This window comes from Camponotus vicinus, unplaced genomic scaffold, assembly GCF_025532165.1.
Source record: "Camponotus vicinus isolate PSW18456_S1 unplaced genomic scaffold, iyCamVici1.0 SCAF_13, whole genome shotgun sequence".
Lineage (NCBI taxonomy): Eukaryota > Metazoa > Arthropoda > Insecta > Hymenoptera > Formicidae > Camponotus > Camponotus vicinus.
Window position 1 is genome coordinate 2,464,076 of NW_028141949.1, and position 27,147 is coordinate 2,491,222.

Sequence of the window (27,147 nt, forward strand, 5' to 3'; positions counted from 1 at the left end):
AAAAAGAAATCACTAAATTCCAAACGCACATACTGGAATCATAGAATTCGTATATCTAGAGATGTGTTCTCTGAATAACTTTTCTTTCGTTTTTTTCCTTCATTTTTTGCCGAGTATTCGCCAAAAGACAGAGACAAAAAATTTATCTGTTTCGCGTTATTCGCACTTTTTATCTTTCCAGCCTTCTCTTTCTTTTCCTCTCTCTCTTTCTCTTTGAAATATATATATTTATTTATATAAACGCATTTATGTAAACGCAATATATTTAAACGCAAAAATTTTTAGAGAGCGCAAGCAACACGAACAGATCTATTGTAAGAAAAGTGTAGCACGTGCACTAGTGAAATTCTGAACTGAAATAGTGCTGGTGCAATTATAAGGAACAAACTTTGGAATCAGCTGTCTAGCTGTCTAGTAATATATAAAAGTCTATGGCAGCAGCTGTGAGGAATCGTAGTATGTTGAATGATGTGTCGAAAAGATTACCGAGAACTTCTGAAAGTACGGAGGTATGTATATATTTGTTAAATTAACTTTAAATTCTACGAAGATTTATGTGTACTCTAAAAATTTGATATAAAAATGAAAATATTAAATACGTATCCACAGTTGCATATTGTATAAATTTTTGATTGAACATATTTTTCTGTATTATTTTTCATATTTATTTATTTATTTTGACAGCTTTCATAAATTTCTCTATTCAGTGGGATATTTTTACACACACAATATGATAATATAAAAATAACGTATGCACGTCAATTTATAATTTGGTTAGATTTTATTCGATAAGTCAGATAAATTTCGCTAATCAAATAAATTGGCAAATATTAATATCGTTGCCTTAAATTTTTACAAAAATACGTTTTATTTTACATCTTTTTTAAGTATAAGACATATGTGTACATATTTATTTATATTAATAATAATTTGCAAATTGTGTATGGATAAGTGGGTGGATACATGCGCATGCGCATTATAATCGTATAAAAAAATGGTAAATGTTATTGGAAATTATTTTTATCGTATAGTTTGTTATATTTTACAAAAAAATTTATTATATATATAAAATATAGATATAAAAGAAAATTCTATAGAACAAATATTATTTCTGTAAATATATTTTTTTATATCAGTTTTTAAAAATTGTACTACTATTCTATTTACAAATACATGATTAAATAATAAATAGCTTAATTAGAAAAAAAATAAAAGAATATTAAAATATAAAGATTATATATATATACTTTTAGACTAAATTAGAATTTAATATTTCCTAAATGAAAAAGAATTGAAAAAAGGCTACAGTTATTAGCTCTTATATTGTATATTCTATATATATAAAAATATAAAGAAATAAAAAATACTGGAATAAAAACAAGTTTGTAAATCTTACTTTGCTCGAAAATAATTTTTGAAGCTCATAATAAGAGCCAACATAAAATGCTATACTTAACATTGGAAAATACTTATTTTCAATAAATATATGAATATTAATTTATAAACAACTTACAAACAGCAAGAAATTGACCTGAAGCAATTTTATTTAATTAATTATTACACTTTAATTTGGCTATATTTTGTCAATATAAAAATTAGTTCAAAATCCTTCAAAACAAGCATTTTTTGCTGTAGACAATTCTACTAATTAAATTGTCATTTTGAAAACTATTTTCAAAAGTAATTGAATTAAGATAATTAGTAATTCAATTGTTGGAATTACACCAAAATTTTTAATTACATAATTTGTTTTTAATTTATAATCTTTCTTTCCATACATCAAATAATAAAAATAATAATTTTGTGCATATTAAAATACTGTAGGTATTATTTAATAAGTTAATTATTGATGAAATTAATCAAAATTCAAATCTTTGAATTATATGTATTTGAATGTTTAATAATGTATATCTCTTTCTTCAGGCAGATGTACGCGAAGATGAGGAACAAACCACTAAATTTCAAGAGATTATTGACTTACTTGTCGCAGCAGGTTACTTTAGAGCACGGATAAAAGGTTTATCAAATTTTGATAAGGTTTGTGAATTATTTTCAATTTTTACTTTATATACACAATAATATGTATGACTTCACAGATTATATGTTGTAATAGGTTATTGGTGGAATGACTTGGTGTATAAAATCATGCAACTTTGATGTAGATGTGGATTTACTTTTCCAAGAGAATCTCACCATCGGTCAAAAAATGTATGTGTATTCTATATATAAATTTAAATTTTTATTAATTTCGATTAATGTATAAGAGATGTTATATAATTACATTATTTTATATAGAAATTTTCTTTGAAAATGATTTTTATATGTTTTACAAAATGTTGCAGTTCCTTGACAGAGAAAATTGTAGCCATGCTTCCTAAAATGAACTGTCCATATCGTATAGAGCCACATCAAATACAAGGTTTAGATTGTATTCATATATTCCCAGTTATTCAATGGTTAGTGAAACGTTCTATGGAAATGCGGCAAGAAATGGCAGGTTTTGTGAGAAGTTTTGCATTGAATCAATTTTATAAGAAACATTCACTTAGTGAAAATTTTGAGAATGGAGCAACTACTAACAAAATTGTTAAAAATTTACATTTGGTCAAGGTGTGATTTATTTCTAATGAAATATACAGATATATATTAATATATATACAGATATGTAATTTTACATTTGTGATAGAAAGCCTATGAGCCACGACGTTTATTCAAACAAAAAGAAGGTTTCATCAAAGATGAATCAAGCAGATTTATGGGAACAGTATTGGAATATGAAGCACCCTTTGATGCTATTAAAACTACATCTATAACATCAATATCTAAAAGCAACAATTCAAAACATGAATTGAATAATGAAAAAAATGAAAAGGTATGAATTATCATTTTTATTATATTTATATTATTCGAATTTTTAGATTTATCTATTTACTTGTAATTATTCGATTTATATAATAGTTAATGTTTTTATAGAATACTACTGAACAGATTACTGCTGCTTTAGCCGTCATAGAAGAAAATTCTGTATGTAAAATTTAAAAAATATATATTAAAAGTTTTATAAGCTTGTTTTAAGTAACAATATGATTTTTAATAAATTTTAATAGCAAAGAAATTTTTAGATTAAAAATTATACTAAGTGTACATATGCTTATATTTCTTATCCATAGTAAAAGTTTGAAAAAACATTCTTTTTGTGAATTTACACGAAAAATATTATTTCAAAGTGGAATTGTACTAAAAAATATATTATTTTTCTTTTAAAATCAATTAATATATAATATATATAATTAAATATATAAATTATATTTTGAATTTTATATATAATAAAAAGTTTTAGAAATTATACTGTTTATAGTTTTAAAAATTATATTTTTATTTTGTTTGAATTATTAATTTAATTTTTTAATCTCTAGATGCCTCTAAGTGTGAATACAGTTGGAAACATTGTTGATATTCAAGCACAAGAAATTGCCAAAGTGACAGAAAAATATGCGGCTATGTCTGTTTTTAAAGCAGAGGTAAATTTTTTGATGGAACATGCATGATATTTTTGTATAATATGATTAAAATAGGATAAAATAAATGTATGATTTTATTTATACTTTTATTGATGCAGGATAGTGGCACGACTGATTTATTACATGCTTTGATTGCATTACATAAACAAAAAACAACATTGCAATCTAGAATTTGCAAGTTAACAAAGGAGAGAGATAGCTTATTCAATAAACTCACAGAAATAACAGAAAAAATAAAAGAAAACCATACAAAAAAAGAAGCTATTGAGAGTTCATTTAAAAAAATTCAAGAAATTGGGATTAATGATAATGATAGGTAATAAGGAGTAATGAAATCGTATCTTCAAATTACTAATTAAATTATACACATTAATCTATATATATATTAGATATTAATGATTTTTTTATATTTATTATACAAAATAATTTATACTTTCAGTATTTTTAAACGATTAGTGGAACTTCTCTCTGTACATGATGGATTGAAAGAACAAGAATATCATTTCCGAGAGCAATGCAAGTCCGATCTAAATCTTTTTCGAGGTATGTTACAAGAAGTTGAAGATGATGCTCCAGCAGAGGAAGAAGATTGTGTCAAAGAATATAAAGAACAAAAGGAGGCTGTAATACGAATGCGATTACAATTAGCTAAAAAGAATAGAATTATTGCATCCTTGATGAGACAAATGGATGATGTTCCAGGACGTTCTGAATTAACACAATATCAGCGACGTTTTATGGAACTTTATAATCAAGGTAAATTTATTTTAATTCATGAACACAAAATTGATACTGCACTATGAAATTAAGTCGACAAAATTAATTTCGAAAAATTTTGATTAAAAAATTATTGCAGTTTCAGCCAAACATAAAGAAACTAAACAATATTATACATTATATAATACTCTCGATGATACAAAACTATATATAAGTAAGGAATTATCGTTGCTAAATTCTATTCAGGATAACTATAACGAGTATGTATCACAAATATTAATAACATTAAATATTCATAATATTAACAATGTATATATTTTACAATAGAGCCATGGCATCATCAAGTGGCAAGGAACAATTCCTGAAACAATTTGAGACAATTGTTTTAGGAGTAAAACGCAATAAAGCAATGGTAATATACAACACAATAAAACACAATATCATTTACAAAAAAATTGAATAATTTAAACATATACTCATAACAATAAAAACGTCTATCTTAAAATTAAATTTAACGAAAATTTAAAAAATGAATAAAAATGATTTAGTTAAATTAGATTTATATATATATATATATATATATAAATAAATAAATCTAATTTAACTAAATATATATATATATATATATATATATATATATATATATATATATATAAATTAAGTTAATATATATATATATAAATTAAGTTAATGCTGTAGACAATGTTATATTAAAAAAAAAATTAATTTTTTTTATTTAGGTGGAAAAACGATGTACTGATGAAAAAAATCGGCGAGATGCGCTCAGTCGACAACTCGTTATTCTTGTAGAACAACAACGTAAATATGTTGCGGCAGTCAGACAGCTCACTATTGAATGCCGCAAGAATGAGGCTCTGTTAGCTCAACTTCGTGGTCCATAAGTTTCTTTCCACTTCTCAAGTGGGAATTAAATTGACAACTGTTTGCAAATTTGTAGTATAAATTTTATATATAAAAAATATGTAATTTCAAAAAAATGATTATATATATATAATGAGTATATAATGAATATATAATAGCCATTATATATCAAAAATACTTTTGCTACATATGACATGTGATATGCGCGTGTATATATATTTATGCCTGTATCTTCAAATAAATTACAGAATTATGATAATTTATAATGGTTTACATAAATGTAATTTTTATATATTATATATAATCAAACAATTTTCTAGATAGAAAAAATCAATATCTCAATTATTCATGTTTGAAATCATCAATAAATAGCCTATTTTTTTCTATATGAAAAACTACAAAAAACAAGTCTCGTGATTGGCAAAGCTTTTAGATGTTGGGTAAATGTATCCAATCACGAACAGCTATTCACTGAATGTTCAATGGACGTTGTATTGAATGCACCTTATGTCGCTGAAAGTAATATGTGAAAAGGTACCTTTATGCTTACAGCTGTGGAATTTCGTGTGCGATAGCCTTGAAGTATATACGACTGATGGAAGGTTATGCTCTGTGCAAATTTTTAAATTGTGCCGGAGGCATATTCCCTTTTTATGGGGAATGAATTATTGTAGAGCTGTACAGACCTAAGATGTAACGAAATTTAAGGGTTCTTTTTATCAAGTTTGAACAATTACATAGTCTCAAACGATAGTAACAGAAAATGAAGCTAGTCAAACCGAATTGGGTTACTCATGATGGTTCGTAAAGTTTATCGCACTATTTTGAATAGTTTTACAATTCTGTTTTTACGAAAAATCTTATTAATCTTTTTTTTAATCAGGATATCCGATATTTTCCATTGATATACATCCCAATGGGAGAAGATTTGCGACCGGTGGTCAAGGTATTTTGTTTTTTTTTTCCTCTAATATCTTATTATTTAATGAAAATCATATATTTGCTAAGTTAAAATAATAATAATTAGTTAGAGTAATGCTGAAAATTTTATTCTCATTCTTTTTCTTGTATATCTTTATATTTAAATATTAGGTGGTGATTCTGGAAGAGTCGTCATATGGAACATGGAACCAGTAGTTGACGAGACTGCTGAAATGGATCCTAATGTTCCAAAAATGCTTTGCCAATTAGATAATCATCTAGGTAATAATTTATCTCTTATTTTCTATATATTATAAATTGACATATATGTATATAAAAGTTATACATATATATATATATATATTTTTTTTTTTTATTTTTTGCATATAGCCTGTGTAAATTGTGTGAGATGGAGCAACAGTGGCTTATTGGCATCAGGTGGTGTAGATAAACTCATTATGATTTGGAGATTATCAGGATCAGGTGGAAGTTCTATTTTTGGTGGAAAGACTAGTGTGGAAGCTTGGAGATGTATTGCAACTTTACGTTCACACGAAGCTGATGTGCTAGATCTTGCATGGGCACCACACAGTCCATGGCTGGCTTCAGCTTCAGTGGATAACAGTGTAATAGTGTGGGATGCTTCAAAATTTCCTGCAGTTGTTGCTGTGTTAAAAGGTCACACAGGTTTTGTAAAAGGGATTACTTGGGATCCTGTGGGAAAATACTTAGCATCTCAATCTGATGACAAAACATTGAGAGTGTGGCGTACAACGGATTGGACGGAAGCAGCATTGATATCTGAGCCTTTTGATGAATGTGGTGGAACAACTCATGTCCTGAGGCTTTCTTGGAGTCCAGATGGTCAATATTTAGTGTCTGCCCATGCAATGAATGGGGGAGGACCTACAGCACAAATAATAGAAAGAGATGGTTGGACACAAGATAAAGACTTTGTTGGACATAGGAAAGCAGTAACTTGTGTTGTATGTATTAAAAATATTTTATTTTGTTTTTTGGATTGAGAATATACTTCTATCAAAAGTAATATTAAGATATTTATAAATGAGGCATACATATTTACATCCTCTTTTTTTTTTATAGAGATTTAACGGTAATATTCTACAGAAGAAGCAGCCAGGTTCCTCTAAACCACAACAATATTGCTGTGTTGCAATAGGATCACGAGATCGTTCTTTATCTGTGTGGTTAACATCATTGAAAAGGCCTCTGGTTGTAATACATGAATTGTTTACACATTCTGTGTTAGATGCTAGTTGGTCACCATGTGGTCTTCGCCTTACCGCATGTTCTTGGGATGGTACTGCTGTGTTTATTGAATTCACTCAACAGGAATTAGGACAACCTCTCGATCCTGCTGAACAAGTAATTATACATATTACATATGCAGCTTTTATTATTTTTAAACATTTTATTGGAGAATGGGTTATTTATTTCTTTGCATTTGTAGAGTAGCCTTCATGAACGATTGTATGGCAAACCATTAGTTCAAGGAAGTTGTATGGTGATGGAAGCTCCGGAACTTCTCAATTTGAAACCACCCGTGTCAAATCAATCTCTTCAAATGTCATCTGCTCCAAGCATTCCACCGACCACTAATAGTTCGGCTACTTTGGTTAAAGGACCTATTAATAAACAAATTGAAACGAGGACTTCGGATGGTAAAAGAAGAATTACACCTATGTTTATTCCACCGCCAGCAGATACAACGTAAGTTATTTTGTCACAATTTTAAATTTAATCTTTAATCTTCCATTGATCTATTGTCAATTTTTAGGGATACAAATATCAGCAATAGTTTAGGCACACCGACATTTACAAGTAAAGTACAAACAAAAAGTTTAATTGTGATAGAGAAACGCAACGATGTTGTTGCGCCTAATGTTACTTCATCGTCCGTAAAATCACCCGCTATCGATATTCCGGCAGTCTCTCTTACATTGAAACGCAAGGAACAAACAACGCCGAAAATACATCATTCCTCACCGAATAAAAAACCTAAATTTGTATCTGACAAGGCTGGAGGTCAAATGTTACTGCCTCCGCTGAAGCCATCCAGCTCATTGTCTCAGCAGGCAGGTCATTATGCTGTGACAGTCACTAATAGTCAAGGCTTAGCTCATTTGCAAGTATTCAGGGGCACAGATTCCGAATCGACATGGGACCTCTACTTAGGATATAGCGCTGTAGCGTTAGCGGCATCACCGGCTGTGATAGCTTTGGGTTTGGAAGATGGAAGTCTTCACACATTTCATCCCGTAAAAGGATCCCGACCAGCACCGCCATTAGCACCACCAGCACCATTGGCAAAAGTTCACGCTGTTGGAAATACGGTAATTTATTCAATTTCCGATTGTTAGTCGATTATTTTTCTTATATATTACAGTCATACTTTTGTACTTATGAGACACATACATCATATGTATATATATACAAGATTCTTGCTAATTTAGATTCGATATGCAATAGTAATCTTTATTCATGAATAAAGATTACTATTGCAATCAAAATTTAGCAATCGATAAATGTATATCTATAGCAAATAAGAAATTAAATTATAATGATTTTAAATTTTAAACAAATGTTATACTATGTTAAACAAATGTTATACATGTAATATTGTTTGTTTATAAAATAATTTATATAATAGGTGATGGTAATATCAAGCTGTGGTGCAATTCGTGTGTGGGAAATAGGGAATACGTGCAGAATGATTGTTTCAACCTCAGCTGCTCATTTGGCTCCGCCTGGAACATCTTTACTGACGTGCACTCTGTACAACGGAATGCCTCATATAGCGTTTACTAATGCACGAGCATATATATACCATAAAGACATGGGTAAATTTATTTTTTCTTTTTTCGTTCACGTATGACTTCATTATGCATAAACTATCATTGAATATTGTATAGGAACATGGTTGTTAATTGGAGATAGCCAAGATCCTATATGGCGATGGTCGTCATTCAATGTACTAAGCACTTCTGGAAATAGAGCTCCTAGAGGACCTTTATCGTCATTGCAAGAAGGATTACTCAGAACTGCAGGGAATACTTTGCCAAATCCGCGGTTACCGCATAGCGCACCAAGCGTGGTTTCTTATTTAGAACAACAGTTACTCGCATCTAAAGCTCTTGGAAGCGCTCAAGAATATGTTTATTGGCTCATGGCTTTAGTGTCATTTTTATTAACGCAAGGTACGTCATGCAATTTGTGTCGTATTTTCATGCATCTACCTATTGAATTATTTTTATAATATCTTTTTAGATGGTTTGGAGAAACGTCTAAGATTAATTTTGGATGATCTTTTGGGCCCAAGTCACACATCAGCTTCTAAGAGCATATGGGAGCCTGCAATTTTGGTAATATTATTTATATATCATTAATTTTTAATTATATCAAATAATTAACTTATTTTTTATATCCGAATATAGGGAGTAAAGAAGCATAAACTTTTGGGTGATGTATTAGCTGTAATTGGTAGTCATCTTCGTTGGCAAAGGTTATACCTCGAGTATTCAGAGCAATTAACGACACTGAAAAATCAAGTTAATTAATTGGAAATTCATTCATTACAATGCAAATTCATTGTTCCAAAAACAATTCATGTTTTCTTTTAGATATCACACATTGTATAATGTTAAAGATATTATGGATGTGTAAGACTGTACAGTTTTTATAACATTTGCAGTTTGGCATACCACATTTGAGGTATAAATGTATTATAAGGAATAAACAACATTTAGTACAATAGCATTTATCACACATGAAAAAATTATCCGATTTTAATCCCATTTTTTACAATGGATGAATTACTTTAGGAAAATGGATGCGGATAATGATGATACAGGTAAATTTTTTATATGTATGCATATACGCGCGTGTTCATGTATGTATGTGTACATAGAGTATTCCAAAAGCATCAATTGTCTTTTTAATAACTGATTTTTTCGCCAATTTGGAAATAATTTTTCCTGCATGAAAGAGGCATTAATAAATTTCAATTATAAGCAATTCAAGAAAAAGAGTCTTTTACTAACTAAACTTTGTTAAGTTAAAGGATTAGCACAAAACATTCTTTATTTAATCTCAAAGTTTATTTTAATAGAATTTTAATTTAAAATTTAGTTACAAAGATATATCATGATAAAAATTGGAAATAAAAAATAACGATTTTTCTTTATATTTTCATTAAGGTAAAATTAAGGTAAATAACGTAAAATCTCCAAATTAATCAGAAAATCTGTTATTAAAAGAACATTTGTGGAAGTTTGAAATATACATACATGAAGTATTTCAGATCCTAATTTACAATGAATTTAAAATTCCAAAATAAGTAATTAGTGAGCAAAAGCTAATTAATCTTTGAACAAGATGAATTAAATGCGTTTGTTCTGTGCGTTGGTATTATTTTTGTCTCGTCATTCTTAGAAATAGATCACACAGTCATTATTTAACTTCTCTCTTAACTTTATTCATGGAATATTAATGTAACAGCAAATCGATTGCAATTGATGTTTCTTTTCAAGCCATTCTCCCTTATAGAAGAAATTGTGTTCTGAATTAGCACCATTAACTATCATAATATTACGTTGAATCGAGGGAGAAAGAGAGAGAGAAAGAGAGAGATTCCAAGTCGGACCTTCTGCTCTCCAAAACCGATTCAACGCGACGTTTCGATATATAAACGCAACGTATAAAAAATAAAGTTAGGCAAGTTATTTCTTATGTCCTCTATCATGAATGTTGCATATAGTAGAAACGCGCGTTAATCCAGGTTTAACGCATACATGTGTTTTATTACATGTTGGAAAGATGTATCATTAAAGTTCTTTCTTATCGTGTTTCGTTGTATACACATTTCGCGTTTAGAAATAAAAATAAACTCTGTACAATAGAAATTAGCAAACGCGAAGCATGATGTAGAGTCGTATTCTAATTTCAACTTAATCGTGGAACACGTCGTTTGATTATGACATAAGCTTATATGTATATTCGAACGCTTCGAGAGCAAATCAGCTGTTTTTTTTTACAACGAATATTTTCTTGAGAATTCATTGTCATACTGAAATATTCGATCGCGCATATTTCGCGCGGGAATAGCATGAGATTTTGCATAGCGAAACATCGGGAGGATATACAATATCGTATATGTACAATAAATTAAAGAATGCGTTCTTGTCGTGCGGTTTATACATATTCTCAATTACCGCTTGGTCCGTTACATAATTTACGTAGAAATACGTCATATGTAAAATTACTATATTTATAGTATATAAAGATTTTTCTATATGTATTATAATTGCGATCGATGGAAATACTAATGAGGCAAACTTAGGACAGTACGAATTTTATCTTTTTTTATGTCCTCTGATTGCAGAGGGAAAGTAAAAGAAATTTGTTTATTATGCTTCTTACATTGGCTTGCTAATATTTGCGGAGGACCAATTTCGAGTCATGTACACAGCGAAATGAGAGCGACAATACATCGCGTTCATTCATTATACTGGTGGCGGTCCATTCGGATAAAGGGCAATCGGCGTAAAGCTCCTGGCGAGACTATTAGAGAGCATACAACTGTAATCTTCTTCTGCAGACGGTACCAACGATGCGACGCCAAGCAATAATAGCATTAGCGCTTGAATCGGTAGAGAAACTCGTAGGACTCTTCCTAGGAAGCGATATCCTCGCGCCAACACTGTTCCGTTGTTTTCGTCACCACTAAAACAAGTTTTCAACAATGAAAAATTTAATGGAATTTTCCATTGGAGCGGAGATATTTTACGATCAATTTATTATGAATATAATAAATTTTATTTATTAGAATAAATAAAGAGGAAAGAGATATGTCTCTATGTAACATAATTTATACAGTGTCCTGGTGGAAATATTCTCTTGAAATTATAGAGAGCATTTTCAAAATGATCAAAAATTATTATATAAAGAAGAGTTATTTTTTTAATGTTAATTTTGTACTGTATTTTTTAAATTTGCTTTTTTTTACAAATGTGTACCAAAATGATATTAGAAAATTACGTCACTTGATAAAAATTATATACATAATTTTGGACATCAAGATTACAAAAAATATGCAATAAAAGAATGGAAGTTTCTATTTTTAAAAATTGATTTTAAAAAGATCAAGACTTTTACATGACTTTTTAAAAAAGGTATCCAAAGCAATAGCATCATTTTTATATTCTCTTTAAATATTTTCCTTTATACATATTCCTTCATAAACTCTGCAACTTTTATAAAGAATTTTTTTTTTAATCAAAAATTTTGGCAATATAAGAATGGATAATTTAAATTAAATCACCTTGTACACAACATTCACACAGTGGCAAATTATATACTTTAAATTACATACTTTACATAACCGTTGTGTTTGTGTACATACATACAATATACATACATATGCACATACGTACATACATTCATGCACGCACACACACTCACGCGCGATAAATGAAGTTTTATCACAATGCTAATCTACAAATATTATGCAATAAAAGACGAAAAAAGAAAATAACATACTTTGTGCTGGTGTGAGGCTGATCAGTTCCAGAGGCAGCTTCGTCGAGTAGCTACAGTTTAATAAAACAGAAAACAAACAATAAGATACTGTGCAAGTGATTACTACGGATAATTCAGGCGTAGAAGCATCATCTCTCTCAATGAATAGAAAATCGAAATTTATAATTCAATTGTCTTTTATATATGTATAATCATGAGACGAAGCTTCTCGCCTTGAAAAGTTAAATTCGTGTGATTTTATTAACAATACATTGTGCAATAATTTACAATAAATACCTATATAGAAATATAAATAAAAACAAATATCATTTTTCTTCGAGTGATATAAAAGTGATTATTGTAGAAATTATAAAATGCAAATACGGATTTTTTAATGCATATTTAAAACTTATTTTATATTACTCTACTAGAAAAGAGAAAAAAGTAAATTGACAACGAAAATTTTTAACATACTGAAATGTAGAGAGATTATGATTTATGTGAAAAATAAAAAAATTCAACACGAGTTATAATCGAATTGCATTCTTAGAAAAAAAACCAGAAAAATGTGCCTTTATCAAGAGATACCAAAATTGTAATATTTCGTTATTATTGAATAACGGTAATGATAACAAGCTATTTTCAAAAATTGGTAACAACTAACAGCAAGTTTGAATTATTTTTTAAAAAAAGAAATGACAATACAATACAAATGAACATACAATAATGAATTATTTTTTTTAAATTCTGAATGTGAAGTGTTTGGAGATAAAATTTTATTGCTCTTATATATGTTTTATAAATGATAATTAAATAGATACATAAAAATACAAGAATTTCTTGAATAAAAAAACTATAAAACCTACAAAAATGATTTATGATAAAAATAATTGATTTCTATCTAAAAAATAAGAATAATTTTAAAATACCTTAGAAAATCACTCTAAAAATATTTATTTTTGTCAATCTCTTGAAGCTCAACATAAATCTATCAAAAATTTGTTTCTCAAGAAAGTAATAATTCAAGTGATCATAATATAAATATTTTTATATAATACTATATAATATTTCACAAGTGATTATAATATATATAAATTATTTTGCATATTAATAAATAAATTTATACATGTGATAATGCATTACAAAATCAGAATTTTTTCGCAATAATTTTCGACGCGAAAGGCGAAATCTTCTTTTAATTTTCAATTACAAATACTTTTCTTGAGGTTTGTATAATATTGTAATATTATGTATACCAATATTATCTACTATTATCCAGTCTAGATTTAATATACATATGTATGCCAGTGTCATCAATCGTATCATGCGAAATTTGCTTCAGGACTATATATATAAGCTCGATAGTAATATTTAAATATTAATGAAATTATACGATTGTTTTAATCAGACATAGATTTATTAGTGTAGATAATTTAACTTACGTCATGTGAAAGAGATGCGAGAGATGTTGATGTAGCGGCGAGACCAACATCTCGCGGGTCCAGCCCAAGGGCAGCTCCTAATTTAAGAGTATAGATTCCGGTTAGTCTTCTTAACGATTGCAGTCTTAATCGTAGTTCCTGCAAACGTATTCTAGTTTCCATCTGTTCATCTAAAAGATGATTAGTCGCCTCTTGCAACGATATTACTCGCGGCTCGCAACGCTCAAGATCATTTCGCAATTCCCTGAAAATAAAGATAAAGTAAGAATTTTATATAATATGCTTTTCTATGTATGAAAATACTTTTCGATATGTCGCATTTGTTGAGTGCGATATATCTATAATTTTTACCTAAATTTATTATATTTTACTTCTATAACATTGGTAGATTCAGTCAGATCAATCGGTTCGCTGGCTCGAATATTAACTTCGGTGCGCTCGAGCCAAGCTAACAATTCCTCTATAATGCGGTAAAACTGATGATTTGTCATGAGGGCATTTTGCAATTGTTCTTGCCACTGCACGGCAGCTGTACAAATTTTTTCCCATCTGTTGTTCGCCACAGATAATCGACCGCGAAGCTCTTTTGCGCGTTCTATGTCTTCGGTATGATCGGCCAAGTGAGCGCCGACTATATTCAAACTTGTTACGATACTCTTGTGGCTGTCAAGATCAAGTAAGAATTCGCGATGATCTTGAATCACGTCTTCTAGTTGTTCTATGTCACTGGGTGGCGAGTGCTGCTCACTTTGCGTACCTTCGGCATACTCTAACCATTTATCCAAACGCCAGAAGTCATTGTCCAACTGAGCCCAATTGCGGCGAGAGCATAATGGACAGGTCAGTCTGCCATTATCGCTGCAAGAATGATGATTATTGTTTTAAAATGTAATATTTTTTAAAATTATAATTTAAACAGATTAAACAAAAATATTTTTTGAATGAATTATTTATTATTTAATGTATACATATATATATATATATATATATATATATATATATATATATATATATGTTAAAATTATAAATAATAACATTTTTAGAATTCATTTAATATTTGTGAAGCATTAACGTTTATAAAAGCGTGTTAGATATATTACAATTTGTTATACATAAGATACTATATTTATAACTTGTATTTTGACAATACATTTAAAATTTTTATATGATTAGTTACTCACTGATCACATGGAAAAGCGTAAGCATCAGTGATGGGCGATCTGTGTAGAATAATGGATAAGCATTATTTTAATCGGCTTAAGCATTATCATCTGCATTAAAAATCATACGAATCAATATTATTGCATTTATACTGGCGAAAAAAAAATAAAAAATTGAAGCAATGTTTGAAGAAGTTTATAATATAGTTAGAGATAATACAATGATCGATTATTATTTCATTATTATTTAAAGCGTTAATGGCATGGAAATTAAAAAAAGTGCATGCGTCTGAATGGATGCGATATATTATATTTAATTTATTACATTATATTAATAATTTTATGAAATATTGTTAAAAATAAATATCAAGTATATATATATATATAAAATATCAAGTATATATATAAGAAATAATTGCGTATATATATATATATATATATATATATATATATATATATAAAATATTGAAAATTGTAATACAAATGAAAGGGAAGTCATTTTTCATGTAAATATAAGTCGAACTTGTAGAATAAAATTTTTTCATACAAGATTTCGTGTTCTCGAGATCGACTTTGAAGTATGTATGTGAATAATAACAAGAATTAGTATTTTAGAAGATCACGTTATACACAATTATTTCTATTTGTCTTTATAATCAAATAATCAATTCACGCTTTTTTAATTCATTGAGCAATATTTTCAACGATTTTTAATAAAATAAATGCATTATTGAGACTTGCGTAAACATTGAAATGAAATGAAAAAAAATTACCTGAGCTCTCTGATTTGCTGTTCACGTGCTCTTGCTAATGCAATAAGTGTGTCGTATCGTGCTTCTAGTGTTGTTACTTCGCTACTTTTAGCAACTCCTAAACTCAGTTTGCCATCTTCCATGAGTAGAGTATGAAAGTGGCGTACTAGTTCTATTGAAGACTGACAACTTCCAATCAGTTTAGCCTGTAATAGGCGCGTTAGCTTATAATAATTTTCACACCAGAGAAATATCGATTAACGTATTTAACATTATTATTTTGTTCTAATTAACTTTTTGAACAATTTTCACTGTTTAAATACACTAACTTCTGATGTTTTTTTATATAATTTTATGACTTTCTCAATCTTCCACTTCTTAAATAAATTTTTAAGATAGAAAAATTGATATATTTGAAAATCATATTAAACCATATATATAGGTGCTCGTTTGAATTCGATTGCAGTAAATGTGTACATATATACGAACAAAACATAACAAAATTAATTAATAAAAGTCTTACGATATTCTTAGCAACTGTGTTGAGTCCAGGACCGGAAACGGGATCAGGCGTCACCGCTGCTTCCAGAGTGTTCAGGGCATTATTACATTCATTCAAAGCAGCTTCCAGTTCCATCAGATAAGCATCGCACGAGGTCATCTTGATAAGTCTCGGTAGAGTATCCACTTGAACTGCAGTGTCCTGCTCGAATTTTAAGGTCTCCACTTGCACCGCCTCGTCCACTTCCGATTTTTCTTGCGTCTCCAAGTCCGTTTTCAGCACGGTTACCCGTTCCTTGATATCCCGCCACAATAATTGATATTCGTCTACCAGTTCCTGAATCGCGGCCACGTCATCAGAATTGCTCTCCTGCATGACCTTCAATGCAAGCTCATCCGCCTTTCGCAACGTGACGTTTTGAGTATCGAGCTCTTCCTCAATCTCCCTCAGCTGTTGACGTCTTCGTCGCAAGGATGATTTCTGTTCGGGTGTAGCGAGATGTTGCATCTGCGTCAAGCGAATGTCTACCTGTGTCAGGCCTACTACCGCTGCGCCATGCATGAATACGAACTCGCGATAGGTCTTTTGTTCTTGTTGGAGGCTCGGGATAATTGCGTTGATTTTCATTCCGACAGCCAACCACCTGTCGATAATCTTTCGCGTCTCGCTCGTGAGCGATTTGAAATTATCAGGATCCAGTCCAGACTTGGCCAAACGTCCGAACGTTTGTTCGAGGATTTTCAAGGCTTTTTGATGCGCCTCGATGTCTCTAGCGATCGACTTAGCTTTCTCCATTAACTTTTCTGATCCTTCCTTCGAGACCTCGGTGAGATTTTTCTCCAGTTCTGACAGAGACTTTTCCGTTTTGGATAGCCACGGTTCATACTCGTGTTTAATTTTGTCTAGTTCTTGCAACCATTTCCAAATCATCATGATTCTTCTTTTGCGCTCAGTAGTCTTGATACATACAGCTTTCCATCGTTTCTCCAAATAATTCATACCATTCTTTATTGCATCTGTGTTAAAGGAGGCTTTCCACGTGTCACAATCGTTCAGCAAAATCTCGCATAGATTCAACACTTGGCTGATATTACTGCTTTCGGCCTCGATAGTGGTCTTGAGATATTCGTGATCTTCGAGTTTCTTATCGATACTTTTCTGCATGGGTTTCTCGATTATGAGAGCCTCCGATAACTGACTCTCAATGCCTGTCAACCAAGCTCGTAGATCAATTATCTTCTTCAGTAACGAGTTCATAGTTTGAATTAGATCGACTAGTTTGCTAGTTCTCGCTTTGCCATCGACCATCAGGTGATTCCATTTTTTATTAACTTCGGCCAACGATTGCTGGAGCTTTGCTTTCTCCGTCTCCTCAGCGATATCTATCAGCTCCTGTCCGGTATTTTGCAACCATTCGAGTTCGCGCTGTTTCAAGCTCATCTCCGCTTGCAGCTCATTTGCGAGTCGCTTCACCGTTTCCTCAGGCTCGTCCAACGCTACTGTGTTATGGTCTTGCATTCGGAGCGTGGTGTCTTCTATCCATGATAACAACTTGTTTAACCTATTTTCCCATCGACCATGAAGATTGCAACGTTCCGTAAGTCTATACGCTAACAGGGCCAACTGATACTCAAGGTCGCCGTACTGTTGTGACAGAAGTGCATCATGCTGGTGTAACGTCTTCATGTCACTCGGGCTTAGGCATTCCCTCAACTGTTCCGTGATGACACCGAGAGATTCGAGATTACGTTGTGCATCAGCCAGGCGAGTCCTCAAATGCTGAAGCGAATCTAATTGTTCCTTCGTTTTGAATAGACTCGTTGGTTTCGCGTGAAAAGCCGCACTCAACGCTTGACTGATTTCTTGGAAGATCGCAGTGATTACGTTGGACTGTTCGATGTGTTCCTCGTACAACTTCTGTACTCTCTGAACAAAGTCTCTCCAGGTCTCGAGGCCGGCACGCAGATTGGCAATCCGTTGCGCATTCGCAGCATGTTCCATGCGTATCGAAACGGCCAGCGCTTCCTCGCAATTAGTCAGGAGGTACTCCTGTTGCTTCTGAAGAGACTCTATCTGAGTCTCGCCGGTTGGTACCTTATCCAATAATGCCTGAATTCTCTGTAGGATCTTGTCGAGCCGTCTCAGGTGAATAAACTGCAGATGCATACGTTGCCGTTCTTTCTCCACTTCTTTTAGCCACGTTAGTAATTTACTTTGAGCCAGCCTGTACTTGTCCCAGGCCGATATTCTGTCGCGCACCGCCCCGTGTCGTTCTAATATTCTCGCCAATGTCTCATTGTGCAGACTCGTCAAAGCGTTGAACTGCTCGGCGACCGACCTGTCATGCTCCTCCTCTTGCCGTACCGTTAACATGAGGTTTTGTTGCTCAGGTAGAAGCTTCCGATGGATCTCGCAGAGATTCCGATGTTCCGATAGACCGTTGTAGTCACTAGGTACGCCGGTCGACAGGAAGTCCTGCACATGTGTCAGATATTCCTCCCAGAGTTTCAGCGCGGCGATTACGTCTTGCGAGCGGATCAACCGCGTCGACAAACGATGATACTGTTGGAAGGTTTCTTGAAATACACGTTGCCATAATCGGATCACCTCGACTACCGACGGTTCTTGTACGGACATATCTAACGCGCGATCCTTGATGAATTGAAGCTGCGGTTCAGTTCGAGTCAACGCAAGAAGATGATTCCGCAGCACTGTCAGCTGCTCGTTAGATTCGCCTTGATCCACCGTCATCAGATTCTGAAAATTGACGGATAAGTTCTTCTGATTACGATTGTTGATTCGGGGATTCTTAAGAAATAGATAAGAAAATAAGAGGAAAAAGATAGGAATAAATTTGATGTACGCAATTGATTCCGCGAATCTTCGATAACATGATTTGTGGAGCACAATTTTTAACAGTCTCGAAGAAATCATGATTTAATAACGTCCTCCTCGCAAGTGTAATCGTATGTAATCGCTTTTATACCGATCGACGTTGACAGTGAACGCTATGAATTCGCGTTGAAAAATGTAACTCAACGCGGCACCAGTTCTCAAGTTCGAAAGTTTCGGCCGACGATGTGTGCACGGGCGTTGCAGCCATTCAGCTGTTGCAGATTTCGTGACTGATGTAATTGCCACCACGGGTTAAGCCCTTCGGCCTTGACATAACAAATTGTTTCGGAACTACTGCGATTAAAATATAAACGCGCGTGCGAAGCGATGATCGAGGTTGTGCCAAGCACCAATGGTGCACCGCCCGAGAACTGATGGACGCCTTAATACATCAGACTAAAGCGGCCTAACGCCGCGGGTCTAACTATCACTTTCTAAGTACCGGCAAATGTGTACATCGATCCTTGAAAAATATTTTAATTGTGAGATATTCGAGGAAGGTCTTGTTCTCCAAGGTTTTGAATTCGTTTACACATATACAATGAAATATGCTAGAATATAATTAACTAACGCGCTGGATACACCTGGATCTTGTGAAATTATATCGTCATATATACGCGTATTTTTAAAGTTCGATATATAATCAAAAATTGAAATCTCTTTCGTTCTTTATAATTCTTTAACAAACTTGCTATTCTCTTTTACATTAAAAGCAGAAAAAATATAATTTTCTTAAATCTTTATATACATCATAACACTTATAATGATTGAATGCGTCATGTGTTATAAGGAGTGGAAAAGATTTGATTGACATATGATTAGATAGAAGCAGAAGCAGCATGATCGGAGGCACATACCTGTTGGACAGAGTCTAGAAAATTTTTTGTCTGGCATAGATCACTACGAGCAAGTTCCTGGTTGAGAACATGAGCATCTACCGTATCTGCGAGAGTCGACAAGGTTTCCCGAACATCCTCGAGTCGTTGACCGAGCGCTTCGACTTCGCAGTGCAGCGGTCCATCAGCGTTCAAACCTACGTCCGAAGCAATCTGTGCTACTAGACCGCGTAGTTCCGCTAGTCTCTCCTTGTGTTCTGCCAATGTCTCCTCGCAAATCTGAAACGAATTTTAAATACACTCAATATTTAACATGCCTGTGTTAACTGCTCAAGCTTTTACCGCTGGAGCAAATATCGAATTTAAATCTTAAATCTTTAATTTTACACAGCATATAATATAAATATTGTGTAATGATTTTTACAAATAGTTTTATATTATTTTTTATGATTTATTATTACTCTTTATTTTTCATAATCATGATCATTATTTATTATTTTTTTATCATTAATTATTTATTATTATTTATTATTTTTAATTTTATATTTTATTTTGCATCGTATATATCATAGTTGCAAGTCCTCTCGATACATTATAAATTTTAATAAAATTGTTTTCCTTTTTTTCTCGTAAAAATTATATACGAATATATTCCATGTTATACTTCGCAATTCTCACAATTTATATCAATTGTAATATAATTTCTAAAGTAGCAATAAATATTTATATATATATTTAATAACATATTTAAAAATATTATTAAAATTATAAAGTCAATATAATTGTAGAAAATAATATATTTAATATATAATTGTAAAATAAAGTATAATTATATATGACATAATTAAATAATATTAAATACAATGAAATTTTAAATTAAATCAATAATAATGATTAAATTATTAATTAAATAAATAATAAATTAACAGTTATTCATTTAATTTTTAGTAGTATATAGAAACTACAAAGAATTTCAAAATTTTCGACAAATTTGTCTCATATATATGTATATAACATATTTATTATTTATATATATATGTAACATTCACTCTTTCCATCGCGCGGGAAAGAAAAAATACTTATGTGCAGATGACTTTAATTACGTTTAATATGTCTAAAATTATGATACGTCTAAAATTATGATTTTGGAGGAACTATGATACGTCAAAAGTTATATAGAAAATTCTTTTTAAAATTTAGCAAATTTTTTGTATTATATAGCTTTTGTAAATATTATTATTAAAATTTAAATATTAATATTATAATATGAAAAGTCTTCCAAGGGATCTTTAATTAAAATTTAATTTCATCTAATTTGTTTTCCTCTTCCTTGTCAGAATTGTTCTCATGTCATTGAGATAGAAGCGACGATGGAAATACGGACTTTGTGACGATACACGCGCGATTTTCGTAGCACTAAAGTTATTTCTGTCGCATTGTTACATTCGGCAGGAATCTCCGGTCCGTAGCAGACAATCATGACTTTTCGTACCTCTATTCTATCCATCTGTCATTGTATTACCTTTATTTCTTCCGGCGTGCACATGTCTTTAGTCCAGTTTGTCACTCATACTTTCTGCTTTTTGATGCGCGTTCTTATAAAATACTGCTCCGAAACTAGACGCACACGTGCGCCGCGATACAGCTCCCCGTCGTCTGAGCACATGGTCCAAATTGTCGATGCGTATTCATAAACGCGCATACACTGTCACACTCGCACGCATATAAACACATTTACACGTCATGGACGCGCATCTGCTCACGTTCTCTGGGCATGCTTAACAAATACGGCGCGAATGTTTAAAAAATCCCCCCGATAAGGCGGTACGATAACAGAAATGTGTGTTTGCATCGAGATAAATGAATACTTTGAGAACGCGTATCGAGAGAGTAGCTGGATGCTGTAAACGTCGCAACGCCCTGAATCAAACTGGCGTAGTCTCCGAGGGATCGATGCGCGCGTCCGTATGGCTCACCCTCTTGCCCCCTATTCTCTCAACGACCTACCCTTGGCTAGCCGCTATATCTCTGACTAGAGCGAGGATGATGATGATGAGTCAACCTTTACTCTTGTTCGTCCCTCTTTGTGTCCCACGGTGGCATAGTAGTAGTGATAATACTATGGTACGTGTGTAAATAAAGAATGACATAGGTTTCTTCATTCAAGGGATGATAATCTGTTTATCTGATATTTTTATGATCCTGACTGATTCTTGAAAAAATAGCTTTCCTCAGATATACTGAGATGCGTATAAGATACGAATTGTAAAAATATTTAATATTTTTTAATAGATGTGTATAATATTTAAATATAATTAAATATAATATTTAAATATAATTATGAATATAATATTTCGTTGACAAAAAAATGAATCGTATTGGCTCAAAAGATCAATAAGATAAACAGAAAACATATATGTGTACAAGAATCAGTTATCATTAATATGCAATACACAATTTAAAATGTATGTAATATTAAAATAAATCAACATTTTTAAATATAAACAAAGAGAATTATTATTGTTTCAGCTGCGATATTGATTGTTAAGTATCGTAGTTATCGGATACTTGATTAACAGTTATTGCTTAACTGTCCTCGCAAACATGTTTCAAGTCAGCATTCATTTTTCTCTTTCTTTTTCTTTCATACTCATCATTACTTATTAGATAAAAAAAATGTGTGTATAGTTGCACTTATCATTTGTCAAAACATCCATATATAAGTATCAATAAAATTTTTAAAATATAAATGATTTAAGAAAAAGAAGTTTTCCGCAAATTAAATTTAATAGAGATGAGAGATTAACAAAACTCTTCAGTTAATTTTAAGTTAAATTTACTTTAATAAAATTTTAATTTAAGACTTGGTTACAAAGATATGATGACGATTTTTCAAAATTTTTGCTAAGGAAAAATGATCTCCAAGTGATATCAAGAATCCATTAATAGCAAGTGATGCAATGATCCATTATTAGCAACTGATGCAGTGATTCTGCGATGTTTTGTAGTTCTTTTTAATTGTTTTTATCGGTAAATCTTAATTTTTATTTTTATTTATTTTAAAATAACTTTTTAATTATAAATTTAAACATAATTTTATAGTAATTATTATAATTTATTTAATATTCATATTTTATATTCTAAGCTTGTATTTTGAATCAAACTTTGTAATCAAAATTCCAAAGAAAAGAACAGATAAATCTATTTGTCACAAAAAAAATTTCAAAATTTAACAAATCTCTCTCTCTCTCTCTCTCTCTCTCTCTCTTATTCTGATCCTCAATATTAATTCTAAAATATCGGCATTATCTATTACATATTTTTTAAATTTTTGCAAAAGTCATTAAAAGGTAATGTATTTATCTATTACTTATCAGCATTAGCAAGTTCTCTCATGTATCTTTCGTTTCCGGAAGATTTTGGAGAGTAAGCTATTTTAAAAATAAGAGCTCATATTTAACTTATGACAGTGGTAAAAAGTCTAGGTCAACATCACCTACCTTGACCTGCTTGACTGCTTCCTCCGGTGGCAAGTTTACCACAGTGTTCATTTGAGTGTCTACCCAGGCCTTCACCGCGGCGCTGGAGTCCCTATATTGCTGCCAGAGCCTGCACGCGTGCTGGTATCGGGTGCAAAGGGCGTTCAATTCGGCCCTCGTATCTTCCCAAGCCTGTACGGCTTCATTTACTATGGCATCGACTCTTTCGCGGACTTCTACAGCGCAGCTCTCCCGCAGAGGTTCGGCAGCGGCATGTAATTCGCCAATGAGAACTTCTCTGGCGCCCAAATCACCGTTTAGACCCTGTCATTAAAAAAAAAGAAAAACAGGAAGAGCATGTTTAATATTTGCAAATATTGTCATAAATATAGAAATTAAATGCATCACTTCTTTGACATAATGCCCACTTTTTGAGTTAATTAATATTTAAATTAAATTTAAATTAATAATTAAATAATATTTTAATTAAGACGATTAAAATTATATAATTATAACAGGTTAATAATAAATTTGTCAAAAATATTTTGACATTAACTTGAATCTCATAGGACGCTATTAATGTATAATGAGATTGATAGGAGTAGAACTTATTATTTATTTTTTATTAATCTACTAATTTATTATTTATTAATCTCCTTTTTTCACATTATTCGTATATTTTGAAAATAATAATAAAAATTATATTTTGTCTACTAAAGCTTCACGTGCCAGACAATTCAAAGAAAGTATAGGCATGTCGGTTCTGCTTTAAAACTCGCTATAAATAAATTCGCGACATACCGCAACACCTCAAACCATATATGCGCACGAGATGTCTCGAGACTTACATGAATTCGGTCACAACGTGGTTGAAATAATTCTATGTCGCGCGTACTTGAGTTCGTTCACCTCTCTACGAATTTTGCAAAAGAAATCATACGTGGAAACTACCTCTGGATGTATCGAATATTTCTATGAGATATAATAAATTTATACAAAAAAATATTTTTTGTAAATTATTAGAAATAATTTATTCGTAAATAAATAAATTATTCTAGCTATTTATGATAGATATTTTATTGTATTTTATTTTCTTCTGTATATTGTATGCAACTAAATTTATACAACTAATATTAATTGATAATTTGTTAGTTTTTCGACGTTCGGCGAAATATGAAAATAAATTCATAGTATAAGAAAAGGAAATCATATATGTATATATACGTTCGGGTAGTCGCGACGACTCTAAACATAGACATTCCCATCATAGTTAAAATACCCATCGCGTTATAACATTAATGATTTTAGTCATTTATAACTTTCGTAATTATTTTTAAAATAAATTAGATAATTCGCTCTGATGCACGCGCGATATCTGTTGCACTAAATAAAATAAAATTTTCAAGTATATTTATCCATAAAGACGACATTACCATTAATTATGCGTGCATTATTGCTGTAGTTGCGAATTTTATCTTTGGAGGAATCTTATCATTGGAGGATCTTACAAAAAAAATTATATCTCATGCATTAACATCTAGCCAATTGAAGTGATTGCATCTCAGAAAGTCGGAACGTTTCACATTACTTGTAATTAAACGACGTTACAGTTAATTATATGCAATTAAATCGCATCGTTGCAACACACAGGCATTGTATCATATATGCACATTGTTTTAATATTAATTTGTTTCTGAAGAAAGAATCGGGAGTAAAGCTTTTATATAGAATTAGCATATATAATTAATTCCGTTTAATCTAATGTTCTTCAAGTCATGTTGATGTCTGTTGATCGTTCATAATGTCGATTGTTCATAGACGTATTGTAACGAACGTGTAATTTCACGTGGTCACGAGAAAGAAATTATGATAATAACTATATATTTAATATAATCGCCTTTTATTTCGGTCAACCGATATGAAAGAGAAAGATTTACAAGTTATGCATGCACATATTCTCTTTGCTTCAGCTACATTATTTTTGTTACAGACAACCTGTTGCTTGCAACGACTGTACACCTACAGTAATATATGCTGATTTAATACATATTATGCATCGATGTGGATAAAGAGGATTACTTTATATGTTTCGTCGTGATGCATAAACAACGCAACGGTATTGAGTGCAAAAAAAGAACATGTGCGACGCTCTAACGGAAATAAATTCTTACAAAATTATTTTCTCGTGCATGCATTCGCGGAAAATAACCGACCACTTCCGGAATACTAATAAGAATCATGAACGCGTGATATGCCGAGAAATCAACGAAGAACTTTACAAGTTTTTTCAACGGTATGAATGATTGCTCTGCAAAGGGTCGGGGAAAAGGGCCCATTCATGCGCCCTCGAAATAAACATATGTGATGAGATGTACAAAATGATAATTCATGAAGAAGAAACTCACACATGTGCAACAAATAATTCTTCTTGTATGCAAACTTTCGTAGAGTAATTAACCGTGCATCTTAAAAAAAAAACAGCGGCATTTATGTCTGTCTGGCATGAATATATATACATCTGGTTTTTCTTTTATAGATAGTACGTAAGTAGTCTTATTCTGCGAGGAGCGGATTTTTTTTTAAATCAATAATCAGTTTATCAAATGTGTAAAATACAGTATTTTTGATAAAAATACAAAACCAGATGTATATACGTATATATATTCATGCCAGACTGACATAAATGCCGCTGTTTTCTTTTTTAAGATGCATGGTTAATTAAAAATACAGTCAGTTTTAATTATCATATTATTACGTTTTCTCGCATTATAATAGATATTGAAAACACTTTGAATCATCGAAGACGTTATATTAAATCATCACTAATAACGGAGCATTCTTTTAACTTCAACATCAACACTATCAACCTTCTGCAGATATGCAACTCCGGAAATCCTGTTCCGATTATTCTTCGTGCAGTCTGACTGTTTTGGCACGAAACGCGAAACGGAAACGTTCTGCATCATTCAGGAAAATGTTTGATATATACAATATTTAATGCGATATTACCTTGAAGTTATTTATCGTATTTCGTCTTCGTCGTGAAGCTTCAACTTAGATAGAGAATTGCGCGAATTCGTGAAGAATAAATCTCATTCGAACGACTTGCAAGTGATGCGCGTTTATCTGTCGCCACGACCAAGCGATAATACAGGTCAAAATACCAATAACACGCGTTGAAATATATTTATACGTGTTCGGAGATATTCTCAGCAGCGACGTAAACGTGACCATGGGTCTAGCGGTACTGATAGGTGCCGCGGCGATAACGCGGCTCTCAAGCCTGAACGAGTGAGAGCGAAAATGCGACGCCTGCGCGTAACGTGTGTGTACTCTTGTATTTGTAGATCTGTTTAATAACGCCTGATGAATCATGAAATTATAAGGAGAAGAATTTAATTGACTATCCATGAACCTCGAGATAAATTATTCGAAAGTTTACTTGAAATTGGACTTTAGTCCTACTTCGTATTGCTCAATTTGGCGCTTTTTTTGATTAAATA

At 31.5% G+C, this 27,147-nt stretch overlaps 3 protein-coding genes across 8 annotated transcripts in view; 2 read left to right on the plus strand and 1 right to left on the minus strand.

Moving 5' to 3' along the window:
* The first annotated feature begins 296 nt into the window (after nucleotides 1-296).
* Nucleotides 297-5,375, plus strand: Fidipidine (coiled-coil domain-containing protein 93). The gene is made up of 12 exons (XM_083086558.1): nucleotides 297-509; nucleotides 1,924-2,037; nucleotides 2,114-2,208; nucleotides 2,343-2,610; nucleotides 2,687-2,872; nucleotides 2,974-3,024; nucleotides 3,417-3,521; nucleotides 3,620-3,837; nucleotides 3,961-4,277; nucleotides 4,378-4,498; nucleotides 4,566-4,650; nucleotides 4,979-5,375. Exons 1-12 carry the CDS (start codon nucleotides 432-434, stop codon nucleotides 5,138-5,140), a joined length of 1,800 nt encoding a protein of 599 aa, XP_082942684.1. The 5' UTR covers nucleotides 297-431; the 3' UTR covers nucleotides 5,141-5,375.
* Nucleotides 5,376-5,646: 271 nt separating this feature from the next.
* Hira (histone cell cycle regulator-like protein) lies at nucleotides 5,647-9,818 on the plus strand. The gene is made up of 11 exons (XM_083086553.1): nucleotides 5,647-5,920; nucleotides 6,004-6,066; nucleotides 6,213-6,323; nucleotides 6,432-7,027; nucleotides 7,146-7,427; nucleotides 7,513-7,772; nucleotides 7,840-8,395; nucleotides 8,713-8,902; nucleotides 8,975-9,259; nucleotides 9,330-9,424; nucleotides 9,497-9,818. Exons 1-11 carry the CDS (start codon nucleotides 5,884-5,886, stop codon nucleotides 9,617-9,619), a joined length of 2,598 nt encoding a protein of 865 aa, XP_082942679.1. The 5' UTR covers nucleotides 5,647-5,883; the 3' UTR covers nucleotides 9,620-9,818.
* Nucleotides 9,819-10,511: 693 nt separating this feature from the next.
* Msp300 (Muscle-specific protein 300 kDa) overlaps nucleotides 10,512-27,147 on the minus strand; it is a 104,873-nt gene continuing 88,237 nt past the window's right edge. For 5 of the 6 annotated variants that reach the window (XM_083086550.1, XM_083086551.1, XM_083086549.1 and 2 more), the window contains 9 exons: nucleotides 23,666-23,968; nucleotides 20,187-20,444; nucleotides 16,456-19,191; nucleotides 15,954-16,138; nucleotides 15,202-15,240; nucleotides 14,372-14,878; nucleotides 14,021-14,264; nucleotides 12,600-12,649; nucleotides 10,512-11,783 (listed from right to left, as the gene is read on the minus strand). In XM_083086550.1, coding sequence (XP_082942676.1) covers nucleotides 11,564-11,783; nucleotides 12,600-12,649; nucleotides 14,021-14,264; nucleotides 14,372-14,878; nucleotides 15,202-15,240; nucleotides 15,954-16,138; nucleotides 16,456-19,191; nucleotides 20,187-20,444; nucleotides 23,666-23,968 — 4,542 coding nt within the window. In that variant the 3' untranslated portion in view covers nucleotides 10,512-11,563. The remainder of the gene's footprint in view (nucleotides 11,784-12,599; nucleotides 12,650-14,020; nucleotides 14,265-14,371; nucleotides 14,879-15,201; nucleotides 15,241-15,953; nucleotides 16,139-16,455; nucleotides 19,192-20,186; nucleotides 20,445-23,665; nucleotides 23,969-27,147) is intronic. The other variant, XM_083086548.1, reaches the window with a different exon arrangement.